Genomic DNA, 17,404 nt, shown 5'->3' with positions numbered 1-17,404 from the left:
CATTAAGATAACTAGCTCATTGACATATTATTATTATTATTTTATTATATGTATATTATATTCATCCCATTTTATCAACAAAAACACGTTGGATATCGGTTAATTGGAGAAAAATTTCAACATCGGAGATGACGACATCACTTATTCTACAGGAGGTGAAGAAAGAACCCATTTAGATGTTTGTGGGTCCGAAACCTGGACAAATATAAGATCGCTTCCGCCGAGCTTCTTTTCAATATAGAGAAGGGCGTCTACGGCATGAGGTTAGTGCAGGATCTGTGGTTAAACCTTCACAAATGTAAGATCATCTCCGCCTCAACTGTATATATGTATACCACACGATTGGCACCAAGGACAGAGCTCCAAAGATTGGCAGTTGCATCCAGCTAATCCCCTGAAACGATTTGGGGCCAACCCGATATTAATAAGGCGCAACGTCTTGGGGGCGGCAAATCTTCGCCGTTTCAGAAAAATACTTCAACAAATTTTTTTACAAAATTTATTTTGCAAATTGTGTTTAAAGTGTACAAGATATAGGGCGAAAATGGGTTTTTTCTATGGCTTTTAATAAGATGTCAGATGATCAATTTCCTCAAAAACCGCATTGTGAGAATTTTGAATTTTCAGAATTTGCGTGGCTTCTAGTTTCTAAATTTTACATACTTAATATCGAAGATATTTTGTAAAAATTCACTTTTGTTCGAACCACCTCATGAAATTTATAGGTAGGTAGATAAAGGGGGGGGCGGCGGAACATCCTTGGCCCCGGGCGCCCGAAGTTGTAGCTACGCCACTGGAAACAACCCAACCCGAAAGAGTGCCTGTAAGCTTATAAGCTTAACTTTTCTCCTGCTGAAAACGAAAAGGGGAAATCTTGGACGTGCACATCAGGACTGCAGCGCCTCCTTGCTGATCCTGCTACATAACGTTTGGTCTCTTGAAGGATAAGAGCAAAATGAAACGACGCTAGAATGACACAGGCAGACTCTAGAGGTACCCGCAGTGGAATGCTATTTTCGCTCCTAGGCACATTAGTGGTTAATGAACTACTAAAGAACTTAGACGGCAAATCCTCTAAGATAACGGCATATGTATATGACATTGCCATTTTAATAACGGGAAGGAGTCTACACACCATAAGCAGTACTATAACTATCAGTCTCAATCTCTCAATAGAGGCTCCCTTTGATAAATGGGACACAATTCTCTCAACAAGGACCGAACCAATAATTTTGGGGTATTTTTTGACACTAAACTGCTGTGGAATCACAATGTGGAAGAAAAAGAAAAGAAAGCTAGTAATGCATTATATGCATGTACGCGGATGCTGGGCATAACCTGGGACAGATATATCTATTATACATAGATGCTACACACATGCTAATTGAAAGAGCAATTCTGCTGTACGGTGCAGTAGTGTGGTGGAGAGGTACAGAGAAATTCTCCAAAAAAGACAAGGGAATGGGCTAACTGGCTGCAAAACTGCAAAGGTCATGCGCAAAGCGGTAGATAAAAAATACACAAAATTTTCGCTCAATCTTGATTCGTAAAGGCACCCCATCTGGCATCGGTAAGAGCCATAATTAGTCTATGCGTGGGTCACAATCCTACCAGATTAACCTACCCTTTAATATATGAACCGATCAAGGTCCGAGGTATGCATCAATTTTTATTTATTTATTTTATTTTCTAGGTTCTTGACATTTGGTTTATGAGATATGTTCTTTAAACTTGTTACGGATTGAGACCACGCGCATTTTTTGTAACTATAAATTTACGAATGCCTATACAAACTTTGGTTCATAATACCAAATACAAGTTTTGTATTATAATTTCCAGCTTAGTTATAGCAAACTACAAATCGTCCGATTCCGTCCATCGTCAATATTAATCTCTTTAACAAGTTTTAAAGATGGAAATTTGTAAAGCTATATTTTTATTTATACATACATACATATATGCAAATTTTATTTCTTTCGTAGGCGACACTGGGTACTCTTAGCTGCTAACACCCCACTTATCCGCGACAGGCGGATCTTCTTCTTCTTCTTTACTGGCGCAGACACCACTTACGTTAACAACAGTGCGCCATTCGTTTCTTCTTTTCACAACGTGGCCCAAGTTGGAGACTCCAAGCGAAGCCAAGTCCTTCCCCAATTGGTATTTCCAATGGAGTAGAGGTCTTCCTCTGCCTCTGCTTCCCACGGCGGGTAATACGTCGAATACTTTCACAGCTGGAGTGCTTTCATCCATTCGGACGACATGATCTAGCCAGCGCAGCTGCTATCTCTTAATTCGCTGAACTATGTCAATATCGTCGTATATCCCATACAGCACATCGTTCCTTTGAATGCGATATTCGCTCAAAGGAACATAAATCTTCCGCAGGACCTTTCTCTCGAAAACTAGTAATGTCAACTCATCAGATAGCGATACGGGAATAATGTATAAGTCACTCAGTTAGTTTTGGTTCGTCGAGAGAGGACTATATATCTCAATGGCCTACTTAATTCGAAGTAGCACCTGTTGGCAAAAGATATTCTGCGTTGGATTTCGTTGCTGACATTGTCGTTGCTGTTTATACCGGTTCCAAGATAGACGAAATTATCTACAACTTCGAAGTTATGACTGTCAAAAGGAATGTGGGTGCTTAGTCAGGAGATATTTTGTCTTGCCCTCATTCATTTCCTGAACCATTTGCTTTGCTTCTTTATCCAGTCTTGATTGAAGAAGTCGCACGATAGAGGGTTGCATTGAAACTTTGTTTGGTATCGAACGGCTCAGAAAGGTCCTTCCCGATCCTGACGGAGCTTTTGGTATTGCCCAACGTCAGTTTAGACAACCGTATTAGTTTTGCAAGGATACCAAATTCAGACATCGCGGCATAAAGGCAGCTCCTTTTCGTGCTGTCGAAAGCAGCCTTGAAATCGACGAAGAAGTGGTGTATGTCAATTCTCCTTTCACGGGTCTTTTCCAAGATTTGGCGCATGGTGAATATTTAGTTGGTTGTTGATTTTGAGGTCTACAGTCGCACTGATAAGGTCCAATCAGTTTGTTGAGGGTGGTGGATAGAACCTTGTATTCGATGATAAAGAGACTTGCATGTTCCTTATCAGTTCTTCGCCACCGTGTTTGAATAGCTCGGCCGGCAAACGTCTGCTCCATTGTCATCGATAGGAGATTCAAGTTCGCCTCCTCCTGGTGTTATTCGGCGTTGATGTCAGTCTTCATTCTAACGAGGAAATCAACCAGAAGGCATCGGCGCCTTCTCAAGTAAGGAACTAGACATTCCAGGTGCATGCCCTTAAATCGGAATCCCTAACACTTTTGCAAGGGTCGTCATCAAAAGGGGTCTCTCATCCGGAGCAGTTTGCTTCTTTTCCTTATTAGTGTTTTTTATGTGGCCTGTAGAGGGGATGCCTTCTCAATTTAGCTCGCTTTCAACCGATGTCCTTTGGCTACCCAGAGGATACTTGGTCTAGGACCGGAAGACGTGAGCTGCTTGAGCCATTTTTAAAAGAATCGTTTCTGGCCACTCCTAAGTGAATGGCAATCAGAGAATCTCACTTGTGTGAACTTCTACACATGGCTCCATCCTCCAGATGGATCTTCAGAAAGTATTCAATCAATAGACAAAAATAGCGCCACTTAAGGCTGATCATATATGTAGCGAGGCAAAAAAATATATTTTGTAATGTTAGTTAAACGCTCAACCTGAAAACTGAATTAACATTCAAATTTTAATTATTAAATACCTTGAATATATTATAGAAAACTACATAACTTTTTACATGTTTGCACTGACAAAATTCAAGATAGGATAAGGCCATGGGAAGATCACAATTTGGTCCGACTTCTTAAACGATTTATAACAAAACTGGGAATTCAGAATTTAGATTAGTTCGATTGTTAATGTTTTTTTAGTTATATAGTATACTACTGACTGTAAAATTTTCCGAAACCATTTTATAAACTAAAATTTTCTTGAAGAAAAAATATTGCATTATCATCTCATTGATGCCTACTTTTTTGTATGGTTAAAGGTAAGCAAATATTTGCCGAAAAATTGCAAAAATAAATTCCATATCACCGTTTCCTCCACTTCAAATCTAAATATTCATATTTTGTTTGCATTATTTGTCCAAGCGGAGCCACATACTTTAAAATGGTGTCATTTTCAACACGATAAAATTTTAATATAACATCAAGTGGCTGCTGTTAACATTTATAAGCTGCTGAGTACTACTATAAGTGCAATTTAATATCGCACTTGATGTTTAGTAATAACGCAAAAATATTTCAAATGTTAACAAATGCCAACAATTATAGTAAAACAAACAAATTTGTCGCAGTTACGAACACAAACGGTTTCTGGCATTTTCAAGTGCACTTCAGGCGTGTCGACAAGTTCAGTTTAATTTCAAATAAATTGCATAGTATAATTTAATTTTTGCATAAAATAAAAATTAGTCCAAATATATGTATATTTTTGACCTGCACCGAGATGTGCACTCATTATTAACACTATTAAGATATGAACCTTACTGCTATTTGTACTAATTAGTATGTTTACTTATTACTAGTTGAAAGTTTGTTTACATATAATATATTGTTTGCTTTTATACATTTGCTTTATTCTAGGATAAGTTTGTTTTCAAGTTTTTGTTTACTTAAACTCAAGGCTGTTTTTGTTTGTTTAGAGTATTTTGATAAGATAATTAACTCTCCCATCTGTTAAAATTAAATATCCTCATTTCAAAGCATATAGGTGCACTTTTCCACCCGCATTTCCAATTCCTCCTGCAAATGCTCAATTGAGTTGAGGTCTGGAGATTATGGTGAATGGGACAATAGATGTGCGATGTTATAGGTTAACAACATTCTTAAGTTATGTCTTGGTCACATTTCATGGGTTTGGTAAATTTAGTTTTTGGGGATTTTTTTCAAAATTTCCTTCAATATATGTATTTAATTAAACCGTTTTGTCCCTAATGTCTTATATGAATACCAGCACATCCAAACCTGCAGCAGACATGTATCTTCACACCATCACCCTCATATTTCACTGTTAGAGAAAGATTTTGTTTTTAAAATTCAGTGTTTGGCTTTCTCCATACTGAAGTACGGCCGTCGCTCCGAAAGATATTGTACTTACTCATCTGAGAAGAGTATTTGATCCCAAAATGTAGATGACACTCTTTCGCGTAGTCTAGGCGCTTCTTCTGGTTACGTGAAAATATCGACTAAATTTTTCGGGCAACACGCGAGTCGCATGAATTACTCTTCTAACGGTCATGACATGAATATCCTCTCCAAATACATTTTTTACCTCAGCAGAAATCTGCGTATATGATACTCGTATTTTCGGATCTATTTTTTTTAGTTTGTTGCATTTCACAATCACTTAAAACGCAAGGACGACAGGTATGCGCAGTACCTTTTAAACATGATGCTCCTTTAAAACGCTCTATGATATTGGTTGTGCAGATATCAAATAATTTTTCGCTGAGAAAATAGTAGATTCTTTTTGTTTTGAAGGCATTTTTATAAGAAAAGTGGTAGTTAAATAATGGACTTAACAAAGAAAATATGTTTACACAAAATAACCTATTAGTCTGCTTTTAAAATAGCTGTAAAACACAAAATGGACGCTGTGCCAAAAATTATGTGAAGTTTTATTTTCTCTTATGATTTAGTTTTGCTAGCTGATGTTTTTTTAAATTCGTTGTATTACTTTTACTAAAATTTAGTGTGGAAAAAATCTTTAATTTTACGGTGTGTTAAAATAAACAAATAAAGAAGTGCTAAATTCGAATGCAAATTTAACTCTTGCCAAGCAATTTTCTGTATAATATATATAAATTATACACCGCCCTACATATTCGCCATAAGGTTTATGATAAAAACGAAAATTATTATATGTAGTATATCGTCACCTGAAATGCAAATTAACGTAACAACATTTTCAGAAATTTACAGTGGCATGAATGAAACACGGAATAAAATGGAACATGAGTGAAACAAAATATTAATATTGGTTAAAACTGATTTATATATGACCGCAGAACCAGAAAATGTTGAACATGTTTAATTTTATGTATATAATTTGAAGTAGTGAAGCGTAATCAATAAGACACTCAATTTCGAATTTTTTAATGATACGTTATTTTGCATTTCAGGTGACGATATGGATATATGGGAGTTATTGGTATGCCGTATACTAAAAAATGTTCCCTGGGTTTCATTAAGGTACCTCACACAGTCACCTATCATATGGAGTAAAGCCAGCCATATGTTCGAAAGTCGTGAAATTAGTTGTATGGAGCCTAGGTCAAGTTTTCGCCGAATTTTATCTATTTTATTCACAACCCGTCATAATGCATCGCAAAATCATAAAATTATAAATGTTTACTGTGGTTTGAAAAATTGTTGTTGGATTACATACAAAAATGAGTTTGCAGATTTACAATCCTCAATGCTTTGTTTTCGGATCGTTATAACTTATAACTTTATGAGACTATGTGAAACCCCTAACTATTACGAGCAAAACATGCTCTCTCATTTTGATTACTCAAATATTGGCCGACATATATGCAGTATAAAGTCATCAGGAAGTTTGAAAATCTTAACATAATAACAAACAAATAACAGTGCTTATCCTCCAAGGAGACTGGTTGTCAGCAAGTTTGATTGATTTAATTTTAGGCGTTTGAGATATACATATGTATATACTTTCAAGTATCTTAATTTGTGGATTAGTTATGTCCTCTATAGCTTTTTGGGCTTTATTACGATTCTTTTGGCGGCGCGATTTGACGATTTGTGTGTTTACATTATGACAAATAGCAGTGTTGCCTACTTTGTGTCCTGAAAAATAATCAAAAAATTGTCTGTTTCATCTTCAGAGATATAAATGGTTCAAAATGAACAGAAAGGAGTTCGACACAAAAGAACTATAAACACTCCCATGTTAGACCGACCAGGGTTATTTTTTTATCTTTATGTATCAAATAACATAAGATACAAAATTCATTTGTACCATTGTCTCTATATATGTTAAACAGATAATTTCTTGATTATTTTTTCAAAACACAATATGTGGCAGCACTGGTATTTGTCATGTCATGTAAATAAACCAACTATGAGGGTGAATTGCATATAAAATTGTGGAGCTTTAAATACAAATATCTCGAAAACTAAGTTTGGGGAGGGTATATTTGTATTTTATTTATTTATTTTAATATGACCTGTAAATAAATTAACAGACGTACTAGAAAAAAAGAACTGGCCTTCGTCCCATTTTGTACTTATAGGTACATATTAATTTACCTATATGAATATTTCAACACTAAATTAATTTTAATAGTATAGGAGGTATAGCGGTATGCAAATCAACATTTTACGATGTGTCATTGTAAGTTTATTAGGTGTTGAATGCCCTGCCAACCACGGCTACCCACTTTTGTCAAATGTTTCAATACAACTAGTCATTTTTTTCTATGCACTAAACCCATTTTCGGGTTATTTTTTGTTTACCTAAATGCGATGAAAAATGTTTCTTTCATTTCTTGATTTATTTGAATGAGTGCGAAGGAGAAAACATAATTGTCAATAGTGTCAAAAGAAAATCCCAAAAAGGGTAATAAAAAAAAAACGATTGAAAGACGCATGTCATATGCTGATTACAATGCTTACGACACGACACGACAGTACGACAGTGAACTGAAAATGGTGTTGTGCATCTTACTACATGAACATTCGTAAGAATGCAGCAACATAACAATGGCCGGCATGTACACAAGACAACGCAGTTGTCCATTTTGCATGTACACAATTTCGTTGTGGCCATACTAATACCTTGCATTTCAATGAAATTTTAATATTTTGTTCAAAGTGAAATTTTTTATGCAAAAAATTTGTAAATAGGTAAATTTATTTGTTTTAAATTATCAATTGTTATTACAAATGGTAAAATAGAGCTATTTTATGCTTTTATTTGTAAAATAACGTCAACTTTGTAAGAGCTGTGAATAATTTTACATTTTACATATTAGTGGCATCACCACTCTTCATCATCTTCCATTCTACTGTCAACTCTACTGTCGTCCTACTTTCGTTGCCAAATATAGGAAAATATTGAAGTTAGCGAGAACGACAACCGTCGGCCTAGTCGTGCAGCTGTCAAAATAACAGTGTCCGTAAAAACGTGTGTATTTTAATATTTGACAGATGTCGTTTGTCGTCTGTCGTCGTATTGTATTCAGTACTTCATTCGTGATCGTCCGATCGTCCCATCGTAAAGGAGGCTCGTACAACAAGAAAGTAAGTAAGTGAATTTTATGTGATTTTTTTAATAATTTGCAAATAATTACTTCATTTGTTTTTATAGCATTGAAAATCAGAATGAATTGGAAATAGCAGCAGCAGCAATATCATCAGAAGCAGAAAATATCAATTGTTAAGTAAGTATGTGAAAAAGTGTGTGTTGTTTGAAATTGGACTGCGCATATGTACATATCGTCACCTGAAATGCAAAATAACGTATCATCAAAAAATTCGAAATTGAGTGTCTTATTGATTACGCTTCACTACTTCAAATTATATACGTAATATTAAATATGTTCAACATTTTCTGGTTCTGCGGTCATATATAAACCAGTTATAACCAATATTAATATTTCGTTTCACTCATGTTCCATTTTATTCCGTGTTCCGTGTTCATTCATGCCACTGTAAATTTCTGAAAATGTTGTTACGTTAATTTGCATTTCAGGTGACGATATGTATGTATGTTTAAGGCGGCCTGCACAATCCAATAAAATATGTGAAAACAAATGTATGTTTCATATTTTAAATGATTAAATAATATTGTTACGAATTCACTCCTTACTAGTTTACTTTACTAGGTTCGTATCTCTGGACTGACAAATAAAACCAAAAGCCGTTTAATTCACTTCAACAAAATCTCTTTATTTTACAACTCGTCTACACTATATCAGTTTACTCTTAGCACTGGTTGATTACGTTGGCGCTGCCACGGCTTATATAGCCACGCACTTCTCGCTGATGCCGACGTGTCCTTCTAGAATATTGCGTCTGGAAATTACAAGAACATAATGCTATACGGCGCCAAATGCAGACAAGCAGACAGCCGCGGCGCCAGACTCAGCATTTGTTCAAGCAGACAGCTGCGGCGCCAGATGTCTATTGTTTCGACAAGCAGACAGCTGCGGCGCCAGATGTCAACAACAAAACAAATGCTATTCCATATACCTACAGCTATTGTTCATAATAAGGGATGCATATAGCAATACAAATACAACTTAATACTACTTTTTGTAACAATATTTATATTTTCTTTCAGATGTTATTATTATTTTTATTTAATTATTCTTTCTTTTCAGATTTTATCACTACTTTTATTTAATTACTCTTTGCTTTCAGAGTAAATTTTATTTGTATTTAATATATTTTATTTTTATTTTTTATTCCGATAATATTAATCTTTTCTTTCAGATATTTTTATCATTTTATACAATTAATCTTTCTTTTTCTTTTAGATATTACAAATTCAATGTAATTATTATTTAGTTTCAGGTTTTAATAACCTTTATTTTAATCTTTTATAGATATTTGTCTTTTATTTTCAGGTATCAAAAATGTTTCTCTTTAATTAATCTTTTTTCAGATATTTATTAGTTTTTAAATTATATATATTTTTATTTATATAAATTACAATAAATTTTATCTGAATATGTAAAAAATAAAATAAAATAAAAATTTTAAAAATTAAAAAGTTTTGTTTGTTATTTTAAAAGTAGGAATCAAAAAATGCAACCCTGCATCTGCTGTTTAAAAAAAGAAAATGCAACCCACATTGTTACTGCTGGCAGGGTGGTCAAGGTATCATTACAGTTCATGCAAAGTGGTGGTGAATCTTTTGAAAGTAGATATCTGTGCGTTAGTTTTGTATGGCCGAGTTTAAGTCTCATCAAAACAAGTTCCTGGTGTTTTTATGTTTTTGCCGCGTATGAGAGTCTCTTTGACCCTACGGGTTTTAATTTTGCAGCTTCTTCAAATGCTGTAATTTCAGAAGTGAATATAGCCGTGTAGTTAGGAAAAGTCCATTTTTGATTAGTTCTTTAGATTCTGTTGTAATAGCAAAAGTGTTTTTAACTGTCTTTGAACCATTACAGTACTAAATTAGCCAGTTCTTTTGCTTCCATTTTTGCACTTCCTCAGCATATAGTTGCCTTAAAGCAAGTTACTTCGTGCTATTTTTGGTAAAACCACTGGAGATGAAAAGAGATTCTGCAGATTTCCAGGAAGGACTGAATACTTTGTAAGTTTTTAGTTTCGATAAATCTATATCCATCTTCTTAGCCATTTTGAAGATTTCTGTGATCGTAGAATTAGAATTTCGTCAGAATATCGAAATTTGTTTTCCAGAAAAATTATTCGTTATATCAATACGATTGGATCCTTTGTGACATGAAGTACAAGTATTATTTGCAATTCATATACAACCTTGACTTTCGTCAAAAGCTTTTATTTGTTTTCATCCCCTTCAGTAGATGAAGCAACTATAGAGTTTTGTTTCTTCATATTTGAAGTAAATGTACAGTAGTACTTTTTCGGTCCGTCTCAATTCCACCCCAATCAGAGCCAACAAATCTTATGAACATATTTTTATAATCTGGTTTCTTAACATAAACTAACTTCAAATCGATAGTACTCTTCAGTTATCTGAGATCCTTTTTAAAATATTTCCATAATTCTGAATTATTCTTATTGCAATATCGACTTCAAATATTAATACATAGATGTTTTTAAGTCTGCAAGTGTAACCTGACATACTTGTACATTATACAGCGAATCAATTTACGCATGTCATCTGAATTTAATACCTCTCAATCTTGTTTACTTGAAAGTGGAATTACTTGCAGGTTTGAGTCATCCATTTTTATTTTAATTTTATTTTATATGGCTTTTATAAAGCTATTTGACTGCACAACTGATTTCTTTCTGTTCAATTTTTATTCCAATGAAATATCGAATCTTAAATTAGTCGGCCATTCTAAATCTACACACTCAATTACGTTTGTATTCATTCATTGTTTTAATATCTACTGTTGCAATCTTATATCAAGAACCATTCAATCAAGTGAATATTTTAGCGATCAATGCAAAGCAAATCACCGCTAAAAAAACAAACGAGGGTGTAAGACAAAATACCGATAACACATTATCATTCGTGCTAACGCACTAACAACTATGTGCTAGTGCAGCTGAGTGCAGTGCTAAGACACTAACAACCATATATGTACATCATATGATTGATTTACATAAATAAGTGCAAAGTGCAACTAATACAATATTACAAACAACATCAAACATTCATTAAATTAAGTAAAATATTAATAAAAACTATAAATAATTATTATCAATTCTAATTAAAATAAAAATCCATGCTGCCGCAGCATGGACTCATCGTGGCAAACTGTGACCACCAAGAGACCTAGAGAATCAACGTCACCAACTCCGGAAACCAGCAAAAGAGTTAGAGAACTAAGTAAAGATTTGCCAAGCCACAATAGATTCAGTCTTCTTGACAATGACATTAGCACGAACAACGTCCGGTGTGTTTTACGTGGGTACCTGTTGACGACAACCTTACTCCACGGCGCTCAAAAGCACAGCGGATCAAATCAATGCGTTGATCAGCGCCCTGAGAATGCTAAGCATTTTCAGTACCAATTGGCAGTGTGGAATGGACACACTAACCACCTTGGTAGGGTTCGAGGCCCATCTAAAACCTCTGCCGTGCTTTGGGTACATTAGCACGAACAACAATGACAATAATGTTATGAACTGCAATAACAGCTGTAGCATTAATGAAAATACTACAGCCAAGGAAAAAATACCAAAACCGCCGCCAATATTCTTTCCAGACGTAACTGAGGTAAACAGCATGATAGCTAACATTCAAAAAGTAATATCTATGAATGATTTCTATTACAAAACTGTTAAAAATAATGAAGTTCGGCTTATGGTAAAGAACGTTGAAAGCTACCGCAAATTAATTAAACAACTGAATGCAACTAAAGTTAACTATCATACATACCAATTGAAGGAAGAACGTTCGTTTAGGATTGTCATTAAAGGACTTCATCACTCCACTGACATTTCATCAATAAAAGCTGAGCTTATAATTCTTGGTCATAGCGTCAGAAGTGTTAGGAATTCTACAAGCAGCATTGACAAGAGACCATTGAATATGTTTTTGGTAGACTTGGACCCCGACACTAATAACAAGGAAATATATGGAATTGAACATTTGTGCAACGCGGTTGTTACGATTGAGCCTTGGTTCAGTGCTACAGATGCCAAGAGTATGGTCATACCCAAAATTACTGCAGAAAGGCCTATAGATGTGTGAAATGCGCCCTAGGTCATCCGACAGCAGAATGCTCAAAACAGAAAGAGACCCCACCGAAATGTGTCCATTGTGAACAGATACACACAGCGAATTACAGAGGATGCCTGGTATACCAAAAATTAATTAAAATAAATAATGTTAAAAATAATAGGGAACGGGAAACTCAAGTTAAAGACAACAACACAAATTTGTCATATGCAGATGTTACCCGGTCTCAGTTCATTAATAACAACAATAATAACTATAAATAGCGTTAGTGATAATATTAGCATTAACTTAGCCAAAGAAAATTCTCTAATAACCAAGATAGAACAAATGATTAACAAACAAAGCGAATTAATGAACACTATGATGCAAATGATGAGATTAATTATAACAAAATTATGTCCTTAAATTTAAAACTAGCTATATGGAATGCCAACGGCCTTTCAAATCATGTACTAGAAGTAGAACAATTTCTTAAGACCATGTCCATTGACATATTTTTAATTTCTGAGACCCACTTCACATCGAAATCTTTTTTCAAGATAAGAGGTTATGATCTGATAAGCGCAAACCATCCAAACGACAGAGCTCATGCAGGATCTGCTATTTTGGTTAAGGCAAATATGAAGTATACTGTTGAAGAGCCCATCACAAAAGATTATATTCAGGCAGCATGTATAAAAATAAAATGTGACTCTTCCGAGGTGCTTGTATCCTCAATATATCTACCCCCTCGCCATAACATCAGGGCTCATGAATTTGATGCTTTCTTTGGGTCGTTGGGACCAAGATTCTTAGTAGGTGGTGACTTTAACGCTAAGCATCCATGGTGGGGTTCCAGGCTAACCAACCCAAAAGGCAAAGAGTTACATAAGTGTATTAGCAATAAGAAATTTTCAGCACTGTCCACAGGAAACCCGACATACTGGCCTTCTGATCCTTGTAAAACTACTGACTTGCTAGATTTTGTCGTATATAATGGAATTCCTAAAAATTGCCTCCATATAACAGATTCCAATGATTTAAGCTCGGACCATTCTCCACTCATTCTGCACTATAACACTTTTTTGCACACTTATATGAAAAAGAGCAGTATCATTTCAAAAACAACAAATATACATAAATTTCAACACTGCCTGGACGAAAATATCAACCTCAATATTTGCTTAAAATCTGGTAGAGATTTGGATGAGGCTGTGGAAAGTTTGACCAATTCAATCCATGAAGCAGCCGCCATCTCCACTCCTTCGCGACAACTTGACCAAAGATCGTATAGCGATTTCCTTTCAGCTGACATAAGAAAACTGGTTCAGACCAAGCGACAGTTAAGGAAGATATGGCAGACAAGTAGGTACCCCTCTGACAAAAGAAATTTAAACAGGGCAACAAAAGAGCTAAAGCAACGACTCTCAGATTTCAAAAATGAATGTACAGCTAACTTTTTAAAAAGTCTAGGTACACGACCCAGCGATCACTCTATTTGGAAAGCAACGAAGTACATAAAGCGCCCAAAAACAAGAAACCATCCGGTAAAAGATATTAACGGAGCATGGTCTAGGTCCGATCTTGCCAAAGCAGAAGCTTTTGCCGAGCATTTAGAAGGCACTTTCCAGCCATTTGAGTTTAGCTGCCCTTCTGTCATTAAAGAAATAAATAATTTTATTGAAAGCCCTTGTCAAATGGATCTTCCTGTAAGACCTATAAGACAATGTGAGGTTGGTAACCAGATAGAAATGCTCAATAATGCCAAATCCCCTGGTTATGATCAAATAAACGCAAGAGTGGTTAAATTGCTAACGAAAAAAGCACATAACCTTTTAACACTTTTATTCAATGCAATACTACGGCTTCACCACTTCCCGTCTCAATGGAAGTGCGCGGAAATCATTATGATAAGCAAACCAGGCAAACCTGAAAGCATGCTGAAGTCGTACAGACCGATAAGCTTACTGGTAACTTTCTCCAAATTATTTGAGAAAATCCTTTTGCGACGACTATTACCAGTTTTAGAGAAAAATTCCATTATTCCGCAGCATCAATTCGGATTTCGTCACAAACACGGTACTCCTGAACAATGCCATCGCATTGTTCGTTTTATTAGTAATACGCTGGAAAGTAAAGATTACTGTTCCGCAGTGTTTTTAGATATTCAACAAGCTTTTGATCGAGTCTGGCATATTGGGTTGATTTATAAACTAAAAAAAGTGCTCCCTGCTCCGTTTTTCCTTGTTCTGAAAAACTACATTCTAGATAGACACTTTTACGTAAGAGTGATAGACGAATATTCGAAAATATATCCTATTAGTGCTGGAATTCCACAGGGAAGCGTTCTTGGTCCGATCCTGTATACAATATATACCTCAGATATGCCTGTCCTTGAAAATGTATTAGTCGCCACCTATGCGGATGACACTGCAATGCTTGCGGCAAGCAGTTCTAGGATCGAAGCGTCGAAAATGATTCAGGATCAGGTACGAATTACTGAGGCATGGTTTAAAAAATGGAATATGGCAATTAATACAGATAAATCTATACATATCACATTTACAATGAAAAAAGTCTCCTGTCCAAGTATTATTATGAACAATACAGTAATACAGTGAAGTACTTAGGCCTCCATCTTGATAGAATATTAACGAGGAAAAATCACGTTAAGGCAAAACGAAAAGAGCTTAAAGTAAAGACTAATAAAATGTACTGGCTCATTGGACCCAAATCGGAATTGAGTCTTGAAAACAAAATTTTACTTTATAAAGCCATACTAAAGCCGGTCTGGACGTATGGAATCCAGATTTGGGGCTCTTGCAGCAACTCAAATATTGAAATTTTGCAGCGTTATCAGAACTTAACCCTCACGAAGATTCTGGATGCTCCTTGGTTTGTTTCAAATATCACAATTAACAACGACCTAAATATACCAAGTGTCAAAGACGAAATTAGGAAATTTAGTTCTAGTTATCTTGAAAGGCTGAGCAATCATTCCAACCCTTTAGCTATTGCGTTATTGGATGAAACATTTCGACTGAAACGATTTCATATTTTAGACCTCCCGTACAGGAAATAAATAATCATTATTTTTTTTTTTTTTATCACTAGCTTAAGCTAAGTATAGATAAAATATTACTTTTGCGCCCACTGGGGTCCAACAGTATAAAGTTATGTATATTATAGAACATTTGCTTATTGTCTTGAATACAGACAGATTGTAAATAAAGAATTTGAGAAAAAAAAAAAAAAATATTTCACTGAGTTCCTTAGTTTATGTTTAGTACTTCATTGTACAAACCCATTTACAGTCAATTATATTTTTATGTTCAGGCCTTTGTACAAATGACCAGGTTATGTTATAAGAATCTACTTCTACTTTTTATTTCTTCAAATGAATTAGGAGACTCACTAAAGAAATTGTTTGGTTTTGAATTAAATGACACTGAGTTTTCTTCATATTGTAATATGGTACCCGTTTGGGATTTTGAAATTTTGCGTACCAGTAGAACATATAGCTGCCATACAAACTGAACAATCGGAATCAAATTATTGTATGGAAAACTTTCACATTCGACAATGTATCTTCACAAAAGTTGGCACAGGTTATTTCCTAAGATAATAAAGTAATATACGAAGAAATTGTTCAGATCGGTTAACTCTAGTATATAGCTGCCATACAAACTGAACAATCGGAATCAATGACGTGATATCTTCACGAAATTTGGCATGGATTGCTGCTCGGTGCAGCCGAAGTTAACGTTTTTTCTTATTTTTTTGTATGCATGTTCTGCAATGTACATATGCGATGAAAACTCAACCAAAGGAACGGAATTCATTATAATGAATATGTGAAGTGAAAAGTGAACCAGAAATGATTATAGTAGGAATATAGACCAATGTCCAGGATTCAACGCCACAATACACAACAAACTCAAAATATATTCGAGGCTAAAGTTGTGCGCAGAAGCTACTCTGCAGATTTATAACCATTTCGCCTATTATACAATATATGATTGTTTTCTAAGTGCATACTTCCTGGTTTAAGTTAAGTTTACTTACTGGGGGTATTTGCGAAAAAACCGTGAGATGGGCCATTAGATTTACCAAAGATTCTCTTTCTGAATCGCTTCGGAGTTCTCGATACTTATGCAAAATGTTTTTTTCCTACGCTTTGTAAATGAAGGGCTTTAAAAGAAAGAATGCAGTATAATTTATCAACATACATACATTGTTTGTAAGTATTCCTGCCACTTTCGGGCGGTACAACGGTATCTTTGTTCTTTGTTGGTCTATTAAATCGGATAACCATTGTTGGTTAATTAAAGCACTAAGAGCCAACTGCTTAAAACGTATAGAAGGTTTCAATTTATCCTTTCCTTTTCCACTTCGAATTTCTTTGTTTGGCATTTTGATTCTGCAAATTCAACCAGAATTTTTAATAATTTTAATCAGCAGTACACAATTAAGCAAAATAACTTCAATTTGTTGAAAAAATTAAAATCCTAATGAAATGACATAATAATTTCTGAGTAATTTTACTTTAAAAAGTTTTATAATCTGATTGTAGGCTTTCTGTGGTTTTCAAGTAGAGTAGTCAGTTAATTTATAATATGAACGAATCTTAATTGATGATAATATTTGTTATATTTTGTTTTGAAAAATTTTACCATTTCGTTGGAAGCCTTTTATGGCATGTACTCATATGACCAACCAATAGAAGGAGGCAAGTGGGAATATCCTAAGTTAAAAATACTTTCTGTATTCCATGTGGTTGCTTCTTACTATATTTAAATAACTGATCGTGTTCCAACTAACATCAATTTGTAGTCCTCAAAATTTGTAAAGATCAAGGGAGACAATTTTTAGATGTTGGCGAAACTTTAACATTCATCATTCGACGAAATTCTGTTTGGATTGTAATCATATTTGCTTCATGTATACAACATTGGGTTAGTTCGTAAACGCAGTAACTTGGTTGCACTGCATATTTGC

General features: G+C 34.8%; 1 protein-coding gene and 1 long non-coding RNA gene across 7 annotated transcripts in view; one reads left to right on the top strand and one right to left on the bottom strand.

The window, feature by feature from the left end:
* The window catches only part of LOC109579552 (cyclic nucleotide-binding domain-containing protein 2), a 239,837-nt gene extending 222,888 nt beyond the window's left edge, over positions 1-16,949 (bottom strand). For 2 of the 5 annotated variants that reach the window (XM_049448039.1, XM_049448043.1), the window contains exons 1-2: positions 16,640-16,947; positions 16,472-16,576 (exon numbers count right to left, since the gene is read on the bottom strand). In XM_049448039.1, the coding sequence (XP_049303996.1) occupies positions 16,472-16,576; positions 16,640-16,819 (285 nt within the window). In that variant the 5' untranslated portion in view covers positions 16,820-16,947. Of the gene's footprint in view, positions 1-16,471; positions 16,582-16,635 lie in introns of all 5 variants that reach the window. The other 3 variants (XM_049448041.1, XM_049448042.1, XM_049448040.1) reach the window with 3 other exon arrangements.
* LOC125776407 (uncharacterized) lies at positions 1,842-9,489 on the top strand. Of its 2 annotated transcripts, none has more exons than XR_007421682.1 (3): positions 1,842-8,322; positions 8,390-8,462; positions 8,907-9,489. It is a non-coding gene; the product is annotated as an uncharacterized LOC125776407 (long non-coding RNA). The 2 variants fall into 2 exon arrangements; XR_007421681.1 differs by having other exon boundaries at positions 1,842-8,326.
* Positions 16,950-17,404: the final 455 nt, after the last annotated feature.

Source organism: Bactrocera dorsalis, chromosome 2 (genome assembly GCF_023373825.1).
Source record: "Bactrocera dorsalis isolate Fly_Bdor chromosome 2, ASM2337382v1, whole genome shotgun sequence".
Lineage (NCBI taxonomy): Eukaryota > Metazoa > Arthropoda > Insecta > Diptera > Tephritidae > Bactrocera > Bactrocera dorsalis.
Note: the sequence above shows the minus strand (reverse complement) of the source record. Positions and strands in the feature narration are given on the sequence as shown.